Raw genomic sequence first — 15,934 nt, 5'->3', positions numbered from 1 at the left:
GTGGATGCTGTGGTGCTCTCTAGTAAATTCTCTGCAAGTTCTTATTCAGTCAAATCATCTTTATTTAGGCTGAAAACAGTCATGACTTTTAACATGTAGTGTCTATACACACTACACAGTATGTAAGTAAAGTACATACTCATTTAAATCACATATGATAATACATTAACACATTCATCAATCTACTGACCTTTCTTGGGTTTGTCTTGGTCATATCACTGTAACATGTTATTAAATCTACTGTCATCAAGGTCGGTAAGGCAGCACAGTACAGGTCATGCCAACCAGACCAAACACAGGACAGAGAGAGAGAGGTTTGATGACTCAACACTAAACATCAACCTGAAATCCATACCTATAGAAGTTGTGCAAAGAATACTGGTGCTAATTTTACCTCATTGAATTCCATTTTTAAAGAATATAACAATTAGAATTTGACATTGTTATCCATATGGGATAAATATATGTCAGATGGGTTGTCAACTACTGGATCATATTGCTGAGCCAGAATCTCTGAGTTTAAAAGTGTCAGGTCCTATAAAATAAAATGTTCCCTATATTGTAGAAATATAAAATCTATAGTTCACAAATTGCATTTTACTTGTCACGTCAGGATGTTGCTTGGCAGGAGGGATGCGACAATATTCCTTCCTCAGCTTCCCTTTTGTGATTGATTGAATTGCCACATAATGAAAACAGTTTTTATTTTGTCATTGGTTGTGTTCCTGAGACGGTTCCCAGACAACAGAGCCTAGACGAGCTTCTCAGAAACACCAAGCCCCTGGAGAAAAATGTGGACTGCTGTTAAGTGATTGTGCATAAATACTGACCCGCTCAGAGATGACGTAGTATTGGTATAGTAACTAAGATAGTTTGATATAAATACAAACACTTACATTAGGTGTAGTAGGATTGTGTGCCTCTTTCTTTTCGTAATAGGCAGAGATGATACAGTTCCTTCTGCAACACACAGGAAACAGGTTAGAGGACAAGCAGTGTCTCCCTACTCAGAGGATCCTTATTGCACTTTGTTATTCAGTACCTATTGCGCTGTAATTAACTTTTGGCACAATGCACTCAGATTCACTTACTTGCTCTGCAGACCGCCTCCAGGTGGTAAACCTGGGACATCAGTGTTTGCCAGCACAGTGAGGACAGACAGCAGGTCAGGATCCTCCCCCTGGGAACTCAGCTCCTCATAAATCTCTATCAAAAGGGAAGAGGGGAGTAGTTAAAAGAAAAACAATGATTGAAATTATACATGTAGCGTACTTGACAATAGTGCACCTGCCCTCTCTGTGTCAATGAACTGTTTCACTCCACAAAATGAGTGCCTTTTGCATTCCTTTGATATTTGAAGTAGAAATTGTGCACAGATATTGAATGTTAAAAGCCTGTTATATTAAATGAAGTTGCCTTTAATATAGACCACATGGACAATTGAATAAATCCGATTTTTTATATTAATAAAGACTTGCTAAAGTGCCAGAAATTCAGCATTTGTACATGTCCTTTTAAGCATCCTCTGTGACTTATAGGACTATTTTAACCCCAATATTTCTCCAAATTGTCACCATCATTGCAAAGCCCTAGTTATTTTGTTGCATTTTGTCAACACTGTTACTTGAACTGAACTCTTGTTTTAATATCTTTTTCAAAAGAAGTATTGAACATCTAATAGATATATCACAGTGTAAAAGCAGGTGAGCTGGTTCTACTCTTTTCGGCCATTTTCTGATGTTTCGTGGTGGAAAACTGAGCGGGTCGATCACACCACATCAACCCTGTTAGCTATGAACAGACAGGCTAGACATTTTTTCCCAGAACTGTTTTGGGGTGAAGATTGCATTCAATCGCCCCTCCTTGTTGTACACAACAAGCTTCTATTCCTTCTGTCACAAGGGGATTTATGGCTGATTTAAGAAGTTGTCAACACTGTTACTTTATTTGCACTTACTATAGTATTTCTTTTATTTAACCTCTTGAGATGGGAAAACGTGTTTTTTATTAAGTTTAACGTGCTCTTTATGACAGAGTGTTGGTGTTTTTAGGTACTCAAAGGTGCCTAATTTGTGGAATGACCCAACTATAGTAGTGTAAATCTTGTTGTAAACTGATTTGGGGTTAAATTGGATAAACTGAAGTGAGTGAATATAATTATCCTCACAACGACCGCCACAATACTGCACCTGCCACTTTAGACTCCAGCAGGTCTTCAAGTGCTGCCTCCTGGTGTAGTGCCTCTGCTGAGAGCTGGGGGGCGCCAGGGAAGCAGACCAAGATTATGCTGATGTTGTCCAGACTGCCCTGCAGAGCAGAACAAACCAACCAGGGTTAGTACAGTCACAGTACACAGAGATGACCTCATGGTAGGACACAGTACAGACCTGACATAAGTACATCTCACATTTGTAAAGAGGGTTGACTGTTGTTAACAAATTTTAGTGATGTACGCTGCATTCTCTAAACAGTGTGCGAGATAGGATAATCTTTCCCTCCATTATGATAATGGTGAAAATGTATTGAGCTGTAGATATTGTTGTTGGTCAAGTGCCAAATCAGGTGAGTGCCAAACAAGGCTTACTAGAAGGCTACTAGCAGGATTACCACAGCCTGCTAAGTAGTGACCTTTGACCTCCAACTACGACCACTTCTCTTCTGTGTTTGTCTGATCCTTACAAGATTAGGCCCCCTTTGTTCTAGAAATTACCCCACTCTCAAATGATAGAGTACTGCCTGTCTTCCCTGTAGCCTACTTGGTGCATGAACTGCTGACTGCTATTAATTGCAGATGATTGTTGACACCTCAACCAGGATTAAGGGGCAGGGCAATTTGCGACTGTTGTCGTCTTCGTAATCAGTGGCTGTATTGGAGGGGGAGTGGTTTCTCCTCTCATAGGCAATCAGCAATTGGTATCATGGAGGTGTGCTCTTCACCTCTGCAAGGCAATTATTGCTAGCGCTTCAGTCTCCCATGTTTTCTCAGTGGCGGTCTCGTTGCAAATCTAAGACCGTCGCTGAAACAAAGAAGGTGCTGTAGAGTTATTTGAGGAAGGAAAGAGAGGAAGGCTCCACACCACTCTCTTACTTGAGTATCTTACCTCCAACTATGACCACTTCTCTTCTGAAAAACAGCTTCTATCTCAAGGCCATCAGACTGTTAAATAGCCATCACTAGGCACCTTAGAGGCTGCTGCCACATATACATAGACTTGAAATCACTGGCCACTTTAATAATGGAACACTAGTCACTTTAATAATGTTTACATATTTTTGCTATACTGTACAGTACCAGTCAAACGTTTGGACACACCTACTCATTCAAGGGGTTTCTTTATTTTTACTATTTTCTACATTGTAGACTAATAGTGAAGACATCAAAACTATGAAATAACACATGGAATCATGTAGTAACCAAAAAAGTGTTAAACAAATCAAAATATATTTTATATTTGAGATTCTTCAAAGTAGCCACCCTTTGAATTGATGACAGCTTTGCACGATCTTGGCGTTCTCTCAACCAGCTTCTTAAGGTAGTCACCTGGAATGCATTTCAATTTTTATTTTATTTATTTCACCTTTATTTAACCAGGTAGGCCAGTTGAGAACAAGTTCTCATTTACAACTGCGACCTGGCCAAGATAAAGCATAGCAGTGCGACAAAAACAACACAGAGTTACACATGGGATAAACAAACGTACAGTCAATAACACAATAGAAAAAAATCTATATACAGTGTGTGCAAATGTAGTAAGATTAGGGAGATAAGGCAATAAATAGGCCATAGTGTCGAAATAATTTCAATTTAGCATTTTAACACTGATAGATGTGCAGATGATGATGTGCAAGTAGAGATTCTGGGGTGCAAAAGAGCAAGAGGGTAAGAGGGTAAGTAATAATATGGGGATGAGGTAGTTGGGTGTGCTATTTACAGATTGGCTGTGTACAGGTACAGTGATCGGTAAGCTGCTCTGACAACTGATGCTTAAAGTTAGAGAGGGAGATATGACTCCAGCTTCAGAGATTTTTGCAGTTTGTTCCAGTCATTAGCAGCAGAGAACTGGAAGGAAAGGTGGCCAAAGGAAGTGTTGGCTTTGGGGATGACCAGTGAAATATACCTGCTGGAGCGCATGCTACGGGTGGGTGTTGCTATGGTGACCAGTGAGCTGAGATAAGGTGGGGCTTTACCTAGAAAATACTTATAGATGACTTGGAGCCAGTAGGTTTGGCGATGAATATGTAGTGAGGGCCAGCCAACGAGAGGACACAGGTCGCAGTGGTGGGTAGTATATGGGGCTTTGGTGACAAAACGGATGGCACAGTGATAGGCTACATACAGTTTGCTGAGTAGTAGGTGTTGGAGGCTATTTTGTAACATCGCCGAAGTCAAGGTTCGGTAGGATAGTCAGTTTTACGAGGGTTTAACGAGGATGTTTGGCAGCATGAGTGAAGGAGGCTTTGTTGCGATATAGGAAGACGATTCTAGATTTAATTTTGGATTGGAGATCCTTAATGTGAGTCTGGAAGGTGAGTTTACAGTCTAACCAGACACCTAGGTATTTGTAGTTGTCCACATATTCTAAGTCAGAACCATCCAGAGTAGTGATGCTAGTCAGGTGGGAGGGTACGGGCAGCAATCGGTTGAAGAGCATGCACTTAGTTTTACTAGAATTTAAAGCAGTTGGAGGCCACGGAAGGAGTGTTGTATGGCATTGAAGCTTGTTTGGAGGTTTGTTAGTACAGTGTCCAAAGAAGGGCCAGATATATACAGAATGATGTTGTCTGCATAGAGGTGGATCAGAGAATCACCAGCAGCAAGAGCAACATCATTGATATATACAGAGAAAAGAGTCGCCACAGAATTGAACCCTGTGGCACCCCCTAGAGACTGCCAGAGGTCTGGACAACAGGCCCTCCGATTTAACACACTGAACACTATCTGAGAAGTAGTTGGTGAACCAGGCGAGGCAGTCATTTGAGAAGCCAATTAACATGTGTGCCTTGTTAAAAGTTAATTTGTGGAAATTCTTTCCTTCTTAATGCATTTGAGCCAATCAGTTGTATTGTGACAGAAGAGCCCTATTTGGTAAAAGACCAAGTCCATATTATGGCAAGAACAGCTCAAATAAGCAAAGAGAAACGACAGTCAGTCATTACTTTAAATCATGAAGGTCAGTCATTTCGGAAAATTTCAAGAACTTTGAAAGTTTCTTCAAGTGCAGTTGCAAAAACTACCAAGTGCTATGATGAAACTGGCTCTCATGAGGACCGTCACAGGAAAGGAAGCCCCGAATTACCTCTGCTGCAGAGGATACGTTCATTAGAGGTACCAGCCTCAGAAATCGGCAATTAACTGCACCTCAGATTGCACCTCACAGAGTTCAAGTAACAGACACATCTCAACATCAACTGTTCAGAGGAGACTGCGTGAATCAGGCCTTCATGGTCGAATTGCTGCAAAGAAACCACTACTAAAGGACACCGGTAATAAGAAGAGACTTGCTTGGGCCAAAAAACATGAGCAATGGACATTAGACCGATGGAAATCTGTCCTTTGGTCTGATGAGTCCAAATTTGAGATTTTTGGTTCCAATCGCCGTGTCTTTGTGAGACGCAGAGTACATGAACGGATGATCTCCGCATGTGTGGTTCCCACCGTGAAGCATGGAGGAGGAGGTGTGATGGTGTGGGGGTGCCTTGCTGATGACACTGTCTGTGATTTATTTAGAATTCAAGGCACACTTAACCAGCATGGCTACCACAGCATTCCACAGCGATACGCCATCCCATCTAGTTTGCGCTTAGTTGGACTATCATTTGTTTTTCAACAGGACAATGACCCAAAATACACCTCCAGGCTGTGTAAGGGCTATTTGACAAGGAAGGAGAGTGATGGAGTGCTGCATCAGATGACCTGGCCTCCACAATCACCCTGCCTCAACGCAATTGAGATGGTTTGGGATGAGTTGGACCGCAGAGTGAAGGAAAAGCAGCCAACAAGTGCTCAGCATATGTGGGGACTCCTTCAAGACTGGTGAAAAATAATTCCTCGTGAAGCTGGTTGAGAGAATGCCAAGAGTGTGCAAAGCTGTCATCAAGGCAAAGGGTGGCTACTTTGAAGAATCTCTAATATAAAATATATTTTGTGTTATTTTATAGTTTTTGTCTTCACTATTATTCTACAACATAGAAAATAGTAAAAATATAGAAAAACCCTTGATTGAGTAGGTGTGTCCAAATATTTGACTGGTACTGTATATAATGTATTCTATTCTATTGTATTTAGTCTATGACACTCTGACATTGCTCATCCTAATATATATATATTCCTTAATTCCATTCTTTTACTTTTAGGTTGTGTGTATTGTGTGTATTGTTGTGAATTTTAGATACTACTGCACTGTTGGAGCTAGAAGCACAAGCATTTCGCTACACCCGCAATAACATCTGCTAAACGTGTATGTGACAAATAAAATTGGATTTGATTTAGTTATTTTCAGATGATCTCATTTTGATCTTTTGTAGCTTTGCCAACTATGTGTGTGTTTTCTATACCTGTTCCCTCCTCCCCTGTAGGCTTTACAGATGCACCCCACCCCTTGGCTGCAACCCTTCTAATTTAGTGAACCCTGCATGCACAACGATGTGGGATTCCTGGTCTGTCTCTGGCAGTGTTTTGAACTCTTTCTTCCCCTCCTTGCCTCTTTTGACCTCACCTGTTCCCAGTCTCCTCCCACTCACAAGGCAGGCAATACGCTTGACCTCATCTTACTAGAGGCTGTTCACCTACCTTCCATCACTGTAAATTTCAAGCTTCTGGCTCTTTTCGACCTTCACCTCCCCCGTAGCCCTTTCCTGCAGTCAAAAACTACCCTCTTTGGCCTCATGGATGGAATGCTATTCATATTTTTTATAATTTCATTAATAAAGATTATTTCAAAAACCTGCAGAAAGTCAGATGTTTCTATGTCAAACAGGTGTTATATTCTGTGATGTACAGTATATAAAGTGTAATATTGGAATGGATTAAATTTCAACTCTATTTGACACGGTACAGGTGTTTTCTTTTTTTTTTTAAGCCAATAACCATATGTGTAAGGTGTACACTTCTGTTTCAAGGTAAATGTGTTAAAGACGACCAAGATACACTCTTTGTGACCCTGATTGAGCCCATTGCAGTAAAAGATGAATCCTCCCCTCCTCCTCCCGCTCTGCGGATGACTTTGTCAAACACTTTGAAAAGAAGGTTGACCACATTTCCTTCTCATTCCCTCAGCCTTTTGAGTCCACTGGTCCCACTCACACAGAACTACCCTACACCTTGACCTCTTTCTACCTCTCTCTTCAGATCAAATCCTGCGATTAGTGTGGTCCGGCCGCCTGACAACCTGCTCTCTTTACTCCATCCCCTTCTCCAGACCATCTCTGGAGACCTCCCATTCCTCATAAACTCATCCCTGACCACTGGCTGTGGCCCGCTGACTTTAAAATGGCCAGAGTCCTTCCCCTCAAGAAACCAACACTTGACCCCTCTGACGCCAAAAATTACAGACCGGTATAACTGTCTTTTGTTTCCAAAACTCTTGAGTGTGCTGTCTCTGACCAACTCTCTCTCTATCTCTCTCAGAACAATCTTCTTGACCCTAACCAGTCAGGCTTCAAGACAAGTCACTCAACCGAGACTGCTCTTCTCTGTGTCACGAAAGCTCTCCACACTGCCGAAGCTGACACTCTCTCGTTTGTTCTCATCCTCCTAGATCTAGCCACAACCTTCAACAATGTGAACCATCAGATTCTCCTCTCTACCCTCTCAGGGCTGGGTGTCTCAGGCTCTGCACACTCTTGGATTGCATCCTACCTGGCTGGCCACTCCTACCAGGTGACGTGGAGCGGATCTGTCTGCACCACATACTTTCAACACAGGTGTCCCTCAGGGCTCAGTTCTAGGCCCTCTCTTCTTCTCTCTATACACCAAGTCACTTGGTTCTGTCATATCCTCGCATGGTCTCTCCTATTACTGCTATGTGGATGACACCCAGGTGGCAACACGCATCTCTGCGTGCCTGGCAAATACACTACATGACCAAAAGTATGTGGACACCTGCTCGTCGAACATCTCATTCCAAAATCATGTGCATTAATATTTAATAAAGAGTTGCTGCCTCCACTCTTCTGGTAAGGCTTTCCACTAGATGTTGGAACATTGCTGTGGGGACCTGCTTCCATTCAGCCACAAGAGCATTAGTGAGGTCGGCAATGATGTTGGGCGATTAGGCCTGGTTTGCAGTCGGCGTTCCAATTCATCCCAAAGGTGTTCGATGGGGTTGAGGTCAAGGCTCTTTGCAGGACAGTCAACTTCTTCCTTCCACCTCAATCTCGACAAACCATTTCTGTATGGACCTCGCTTTGTGTACAGGGGCATTGTCATGCTGAAACAGGAAAAGGCCTTCCTTAAACTGTTGCCACAAAGTTGGAAAAACAGAATAGTCTAGAATGTGATTGTATGCTGTAGCGTTAAAATTTCCCTTCACTTGAACTGAGGTGCCTAGTCCGAACCATGAAAAACAGCCCCAGACCATTATTCCTCCTACACCAACTTTACAATTGGCACTATGCATTAGGGAAGGTAGCGTCTATTGGCATCCGCCAAATCCAGATTAGTTCGTCGGACTGCTAGATGGTGAATCGTGATTTATCACTCCAGAGAACGATTTTCCACTGCTCCAGAGTCCAAAGGCAGCGAGCTTTACACCACTCCAGCTGATGCTTGACATTGCGCATGGTGATCTTAGTCTTGTGTGGGGCTGCTCGGCCATGGAAACCCATTTCATGAAGCTCCTGACGAACAGTTATTGTGCTGACGTTGCTTCCAGAGGCAGTTTGGAACTCGGTAGTGAGTGTTGCAACCGAGAACAGACGATCTTTACACGCTTCAGCACTCGGCGGTCCCTTTCTTTGAGCCACCACTTTGCGGCTGAGCCGTTTTTGCTCCTAGACGTTTCCACTTCACAATAACAGCACTTACAGTTGACCGGGACAGCTCTAGCAGGGCAGAAATTTGACAAACTGACTTGTTGGAAAGGTGGCATCCTATGACGGCATCCTATGATACTGCCAATGTTTGTCTGTGGGGGTTGCATGGCTGTGTGCTCGATTTTATATACCTGTCAGCAACGGTTGTGGCTGAAATAGCCGAATCTACTAATTTGAAGGGGTGTCCACATAATTTTGTATATATAGTGTGCCTCAGCTTGGATGTCAGCCCACCACCTCAAGCTCAACCTGGACAAGATGGAGCTGCTCTTCCTCCCGGGGAAAGCCTGCCCACTCCAAGACCTCTCCATCAAGGTTGACAACTCAAATGTCCCCCTCCCAGAGTGCAAAGAACCTTGGCGTGGACAACACCCTGTCGTTCTCTGTAAACATCAAAGCAGTGACTCGCTCTTGCAGGTTCCTGCTCTACAACATCCATAGAGTACGACCCTACCTCACCCAGGAAGCGACGCAGGTCCTAATACAGGCAGTTGTCATCTCCCGTCTGTATTACTGCAACTTGCTGTTGGCTGGGCTCCCCGCTTGTGCCATCAAACCCCTGCAACTTATCCAGAATGCTGTAGCCCGCCTGGTGTTCAACCTTCCCAAATTCCCCCATGTCACCCCGCTCCTCCACACACTCCACTGGCTTCCAGTCGAAACTCGCATCCACTACAAGACCATAGATCTTACCTACTGAGCAGCAAGAGGAACTGCCCCTCCCTACCTTCAGGCTATGCTCAAACCCTACACCCCAACCTGAGTACTCCGCTCTGCCACCTGTGGTCTCTTGGCCCAGAACCAGCTTCCCCCTGAAGCTAGGACAGCAGAATCCCTGCTCATCTTCCGAAAACATTTGAAATCCTACCTCTTCAAAGAGTATTTTAAATAATCCCCTCGCACCCCCTCCTCGTGTCCGATCCTGATGTGACCTGGGTGGGCTAATAAAAGCAGAGTCTGATGCACAAATGCTGTACGCAACCTTATCCTTTGTATATGACTGACCCTCCACACAGCAAAGCTAAAGCACTTTGTCTCCCTTCAGGAACATGAATAGCCTACTTGCTCCTTCATGCACAACTGAACTGACTCGCCCTTCGACTATGATGGTGAAGTGTGTGAGAGCATTAGAAACTGTGACATTTTCAGGTCGTTGAGCAGAATCTCTAAACTGGAACACTGTTATATAACCGCCAAGCCATACTAAGGTGAGGATATGATAGTCAAAGCCAGCCCAGCTCAGCTCACAGAGTATTTACATTTTACATTTACATTTAAGTCATTTAGCAGACGCTCTTATCCAGAGCGACTTACAAAATGGTGCATTCACCTTATGATATCCAGTGGAACAGCCACTTTACAATAGTGCATCTAAATCTTTTAAGGGGGGGGGGGGGGGGGGGGTTAGAAGGATTACTTTATCCTATCCTAGGTATTCCTTAAAGAGGTGGGGTTTCAGGTGTCTCCGGAAGGTGGTGATTGACTCCGCTGACCTGGCGTCGTGAGGGAGTTTGTTCCACCATTGGGGTGCCAGAGCAGCGAACAGTTTTGACTGGGCTGAGCGGGAACTGTACTTCCTCAGAGGTAGGGAGGCGAGCAGGCCAGAGGTGGATGAACGCAGTGCCCTTGTTTGGGTGTAGGGCCTGATCAGAGCCTGAAGGTACGGAGGTGCCGTTCCCCTCACAGCTCCGTAGGCAAGCACCATGGTCTTGTAGCGGATGCGAGCTTCAACTGGAAGCCAGTGGAGAGAGCGGAGGAGCGGGGTGACGTGAGAGAACTTGGGAAGGTTGAACACCAGACGGGCTGCGGCGTTCTGGATGAGTTGTAGGGGTTTAATGGCACAGGCAGGGAGCCCAGCCAACAGCGAGTTGCAGTAATCCAGACGGGAGATGACAAGTGCCTGGATTAGGACCTGCGCCGCTTCCTGTGTGAGGCAGGGTCGTACTCTGCGAATGTTGTAGAGCATGAACCTACAGGAACGGGCCACCGCCTTGATGTTAGTTGAGAACGACAGGGTGTTGTCCAGGATCACGCCAAGGTTCTTAGCGCTCTGGGAGGAGGACACAATGGAGTTGTCAACCGTGATGGCGAGATCATGGAACGGGCAGTCCTTCCCCGGGAGGAAGAGCAGCTCCGTCTTGCCGAGGTTCAGCTTGAGGTGGTGATCCGTCATCCACACTGATATGTCTGCCATGTATGTGTTCAATAGGTGTGTGCTAGTGGGTATGTGTTTGTAAAGGTATTGTGACGTCATACATTCTCATGTCCCAGTGGTCTGTCTCAGCCTTGCGAAGGTCAGAAGGTACTCTTTGAGTTTTGGTATATCCTCGATAATCTTATTTCATGGGATTATTATTATGTAATGGAAAACAAAGCCATAGCCTCTGCCAAAATAATATCACGTTTTATTAACTAATGTTCAGTCTGTGTGGCTCATGTTTAACCAGATCAGAACATTTTGCCCTGTCTACACTGAGGATAGTGCATCCACATGTTGACAGCGAACTGATACACTTATGCACCAACATGTACATGAAGGAACTATTTTAACAGATCACTGATGTGGTCCATATGTACTGATCTACAGGTGACCTTGGGTACTGACCTTATAGAGGCAGAGGTCAATGACCTGGGAGCAGACGTCCCTGAGGTCAGTGCAGACGCGCAGACGGCTGCGGATGAAAGCACACAGCTCATCGTTGGAGACCGTGTCCCACACCCCGTCACAGGCCAGCACCAGGAACTCATCCCCGGGCGACCGCTCCACCACACACACCTCTGGCTCCGGAGACACCATCTGCTGGGTGGGCGGCCGGTTCTCTGCCCCCTTGTAGCTGAAGTCCCCCAGGGCGCGGGACACAGCCAGGGAGCCGTTAATGCGCTGCAGGGACACGGAGCCACCGGCGCTCTCGATGCGCTCCCTCTCCAGAGGGCTGTAGGGCTTGTGGTCCTCAGTGGAGAAGCACACTTGCTCTGCCCGGCACAGCATGGCACGCGAGTCTCCACAGTTGGCGAAGTAGAAGTATCGTGGTGAGATGAGAGTGGAGGTCACGGTGGTGCCACCCCGCTCCCAGCCCTCACGGCGGGCTGCAGTCAGCAGGTGTTTGTCTGTGTGTAGGAAGCCATCTGTGAAGCTCCCTCTCACCCGATCAGGGTGGTCCTCTGGCCCGATCCCTCCTACAGGACACACCCATACAGTTAGTACACACAGGCCATACAGTTAGTACACACATGCCATACAGTTAGTACACACAGGGCATACAGTTAGTACACACAGGCCGTACAGTTAGTACACACAGGCCATACAGTTAGTACACACATGCCGTACAGTTAGTACACACAGGCCGTGTAGTTAGTACACACAGGCCATACAGTTAGTACACACAGGCCATACAGTTAGTACACACAGGCCGTACAGTTAGTACACACAGGCCGTACAGTTAGTACACACAGGCCATACAGTTAGTACACACATGCCGTACAGTTAGTACACACAGGCCGTGCAGTTAGTACACACAGGCCGTGCAGTTAGTACACACAGGCCATACAGTTAGTACACACAGGCCATACAGTTAGTACACACAGGCCGTACAGTTAGTACACACATGCCGTACAGTTAGTACACACAGGCCATACAGTTAGTACACACAGGCCATACAGTACACAAGCAGTAAGTATACATAGGAAGTCAGTACACACTGCACACAGGCAGTAAAAGCAGTGGCTAAAATGATTTGTGTTATTGGTCAGCTACGTATATATTTTACCACAACACTGCTACTTTATCTTGCTAATCTCCAGTAACCTAAAATGTAGTGATTATTTATAGTTATTACCAGGTATAAACCTCTCTAACATAGGCTATTCAATACATCACTGAGGAGTCACATGCTTTACCCCGATGAGCTTAATGTTACATATAAATATCTGCCCTCGAATGAGTCATCAACTCAATATATGAAGATCTGTTCACGCATCTCTTTTGTATCAAGCATCTATTTAAACTACGAGATGAAACAGGCTGTTAAGTAACATGAGAAGTATGTCAAACACAGATGATAACATTTTGTCTAAGTTTGTTTCACCTGTAGCTAGGACCTGATCCAGCAGGTGTTGTGAGGCATACTGTGCCACTTGGTTGCCCGCATGCCCATCAAACACAGCAAAGAAGCTCCAGTCTGCCAGCCCTGCGCCCAGCTGAGGCACACAGTTGTGGTAGTCCTCCATGTTGGCCCTCCAGCCCTGCATGCTGCCCAGGGCGTAGGTCAGGCCCCAGCAGGAGCAGCCCTCCTCAGTCAGCTTGTCCAGGACGGGACGGTCCAGGTAGGGGCTGGGGATCACCTCCTCCCCCTCCCCCTGCATGTGCTCTGCCCCTCCACGCCCCCCTCCCTTGAAGAAGGAGCTGACCCTCTTCTCTGTCTCCTTCACCAGCTGCCGGACAAATGCAGGCATCTCCACACTCCCCTTCCGTGTTGTCCTCATGGTTACAGCAGCTGACAGTGTGGTTCTGGGTGTCTTCTTTCCCTCTCCCCCCCGCTGTGGGCCTGTCGGCCTGTGGGCCAGGGCTGTTGGCTAGGCCTGTACCGTGCCGTGTGCTGCCTGCGTAGCCCCGCTTCTCGAAGCCTTTCAGAGCATGGCTTCACCAGGCTGATGCTATTGGTCTGGCTGATTGATTTTCTCTGTGCTGCTGCTTGCTGTTTACCCCCCTCTCTCTGCCCATCTCCTTCCTTTCAGTCCTCTCTTCTCTCTTCCTGTTCTCTCTGGAGATCTCACTGATCTGCACTCTCTCCTGTATTCATCCCTGCTCTGTGTTTGTTAGCTTTGCCTCTCCTCTGTAGTCCTGTGATTTCACCTTCTCCCTCTCTTTTTCATAGCACTTCCCTCTTTCTCCAACTCTCCCCTAGTCTTGTTGTTTGCCTCATCTGTGATTGGTTGGCTATTTATGTAGACCAATCCCTGAGCAGCATAGCTCATCCCTGTCATGCATGCGCTGTCACTTCTCCCTCCCTCCCTGTCTTCCTATCTGTGCCTCTGTTTTCCATCCCTCCCCATCCAGCTCTCTGCTAATCTCGACCTTTGATGAGTCTGGATTATCAGGCTTCTACGCCTGCAGATTAGAGGAGCCAGAAGCATCAGTCTTTTATAACAGCAGCACAGACTACTGCATGTGAAAGGAACGGACTGGGAGAGAGGGAAGGAGGGACTGAGAGGGAGGGAGGGGCTGGGAGTAATGGAGTAAAGGAGGGAGGGAGGGAGGAGGGAGGGAGAGAGAAAGAGAGACAGGAAGAGAGAGAGAAGGCTCATCTATATTATGCACACTGATGCTCCCTTTTAAATCCACTATGAGTCATGTGGTGGTGCATTTGTAGTGTTTTACTTTGCCTTGAGCTGAATTTGTGCATGACGCACTTAGCTCTGGCCATGGCCAGTTTATTTAGAACATCCTGCCTGACACTATTCATACTTATAATTCATATGCAAATAAAAACGGAACAGATTTGAATGACTAGTTACAGTGATTTTAAGTGATTAGACTGTACTAAGCAGTAATTAGAGAGAGGAGTTTTAAACTGACCTAAATCTACAGCACAAAAAAAAATTGATTTGTGAGATTTATGTGAAAACGCATGATGATATAGTATTTATGATTTCATTTGTAATTTTGTAATAGAACACAGTAATGATGGGGAACCTTATTTTGCGCCTTCATGCGAGTGCTTTTCCATATGAATGTAACATGAGGGATTTGTATTATTTTGGGTTTGTATTCTTCAAATCCTAATCAATCAACCTGTAAATCCTATAAGGATTAAATGCCTATACATAAATACTAACCTCTGGTGTGATCTAATAGAGTGGTAGGCCTACTTTGAAAACCTGTTCCTTTGATTGACTGAGGGGTTTTGTTTTGCATAACAGACAGGCCAATGAACCAAGGATCTCTCTGGAGACCAAGGAACTGTCTGCACTAAAACACATACTGATGTCTCAGGTTCCCCAAGTTACGTGAATGTGGGTTTGTGTGTTAGTGTGTGTGGGTGTTTGTGTGTGTCTGTTGGTGTCTGTGCGTGTGCGCGTGCGTGTGTGCCCTCAAAGAGGGGGTATCCAATTGGCAGGATAAAAGTAGGCCAGCCGGGCCCTGTACTGCTGACAGGGATGGTAAGGACAAAAAAAGATCCTAGCGAGGGCCATAGGAGTGCAGGGGGTCTAGGAGATTAGTGAGCAGCAGAGTAAGCTAGTAGGGTGGTTTGCAGAGTGATCCGCTGCCGAAATGGCCACCAAAGGTAAGACGGTGTAAATGTGTGACTTTGCCTTAGGTAGACCTGGCCTCTGTGTATGGGCTGATGTGACCAGGAGGCTGTGGGACCAGTGAGAGGGGAGAATGACTCCTCTGTGATCCCATGCCCACCTCAGGGGCTCTACTAATGGGTAGGTGGGCAGGAAGATTAGTTCTAATCAGGTCACTGATATAGGCAAAGAGACCTACAGTTAGTGGAGAGAGGGATAGACAACAAAAACAAAACAAGTTACTGATAGAATGGTGCTTAGCAAGCCTCTTTCTCCTGATCTGTCTTTGAGGAGTGATTACTTGTCAAATATTTTATCTGTCTTGGCCATGTTGGTGAATCATTATGGGCACAGCTGCTGGGTATTTAGGGTTAAGGGTTGGGCTCTAGGAGGGAACTCGGCTCTATCTGTGAAAGATTCCTGGATGTTAGTTTGAATCAGATAATTTCCCCTCTAGATTTACACTTGGACTCTTCAGCTTTACTGCAGATCTGCTGTGCGTTTGCACAATCTACTTAATGCATTGTGTATGCGTGTGTGTGTGTGTCTCTTAACTACCCGAAGAGGTCATGTGTTGTGAACAGAACCATAAATACAGTACATGTCTCTGTAA

General features: G+C 45.4%; 1 protein-coding gene across 1 annotated transcript; it reads right to left on the bottom strand.

The window, feature by feature from the left end:
- Positions 1-2,163: 2,163 nt before the first annotated feature.
- Positions 2,164-13,897, bottom strand: ppm1nb (protein phosphatase, Mg2+/Mn2+ dependent, 1Nb (putative)). The gene is made up of 3 exons (XM_039004740.1): positions 13,119-13,897; positions 11,639-12,210; positions 2,164-2,307 (listed from the first exon to the last, which is right to left on the bottom strand). Exons 1-3 carry the CDS (start codon positions 13,513-13,515, stop codon positions 2,164-2,166), a joined length of 1,113 nt encoding a protein of 370 aa, XP_038860668.1. The 5' UTR covers positions 13,516-13,897.
- Between the last annotated feature and the right edge of the window lie 2,037 nt (positions 13,898-15,934).

Source organism: Salvelinus namaycush, chromosome 12, assembly GCF_016432855.1.
Source record: "Salvelinus namaycush isolate Seneca chromosome 12, SaNama_1.0, whole genome shotgun sequence".
Classification (NCBI taxonomy): Eukaryota; Metazoa; Chordata; class Actinopteri; order Salmoniformes; family Salmonidae; genus Salvelinus; species Salvelinus namaycush.
Note: the sequence above shows the minus strand (reverse complement) of the source record. Positions and strands in the feature narration are given on the sequence as shown.

Bases quoted from the DNA above. Each gene is read 5' to 3' on its own strand.
- ppm1nb (XM_039004740.1), bottom strand. From the start codon at position 13,515: ATGAGGACAACACGGAAGGGGAGTGTGGAGATGCCTGCATTTGTCCGG. The intron at 12,211-13,118 runs GTGAAACAAACT...TGTGTCCTGTAG, and splicing joins GGATCAGGTCCTAGCTACAG to GAGGGATCGGGCCAGAGGAC. The intron at 2,308-11,638 runs GTCAGTACCCAA...TCTGCTCTGCAG, and splicing joins TTGACCTCTGCCTCTATAAG to GGCAGTCTGGACAACATCAG.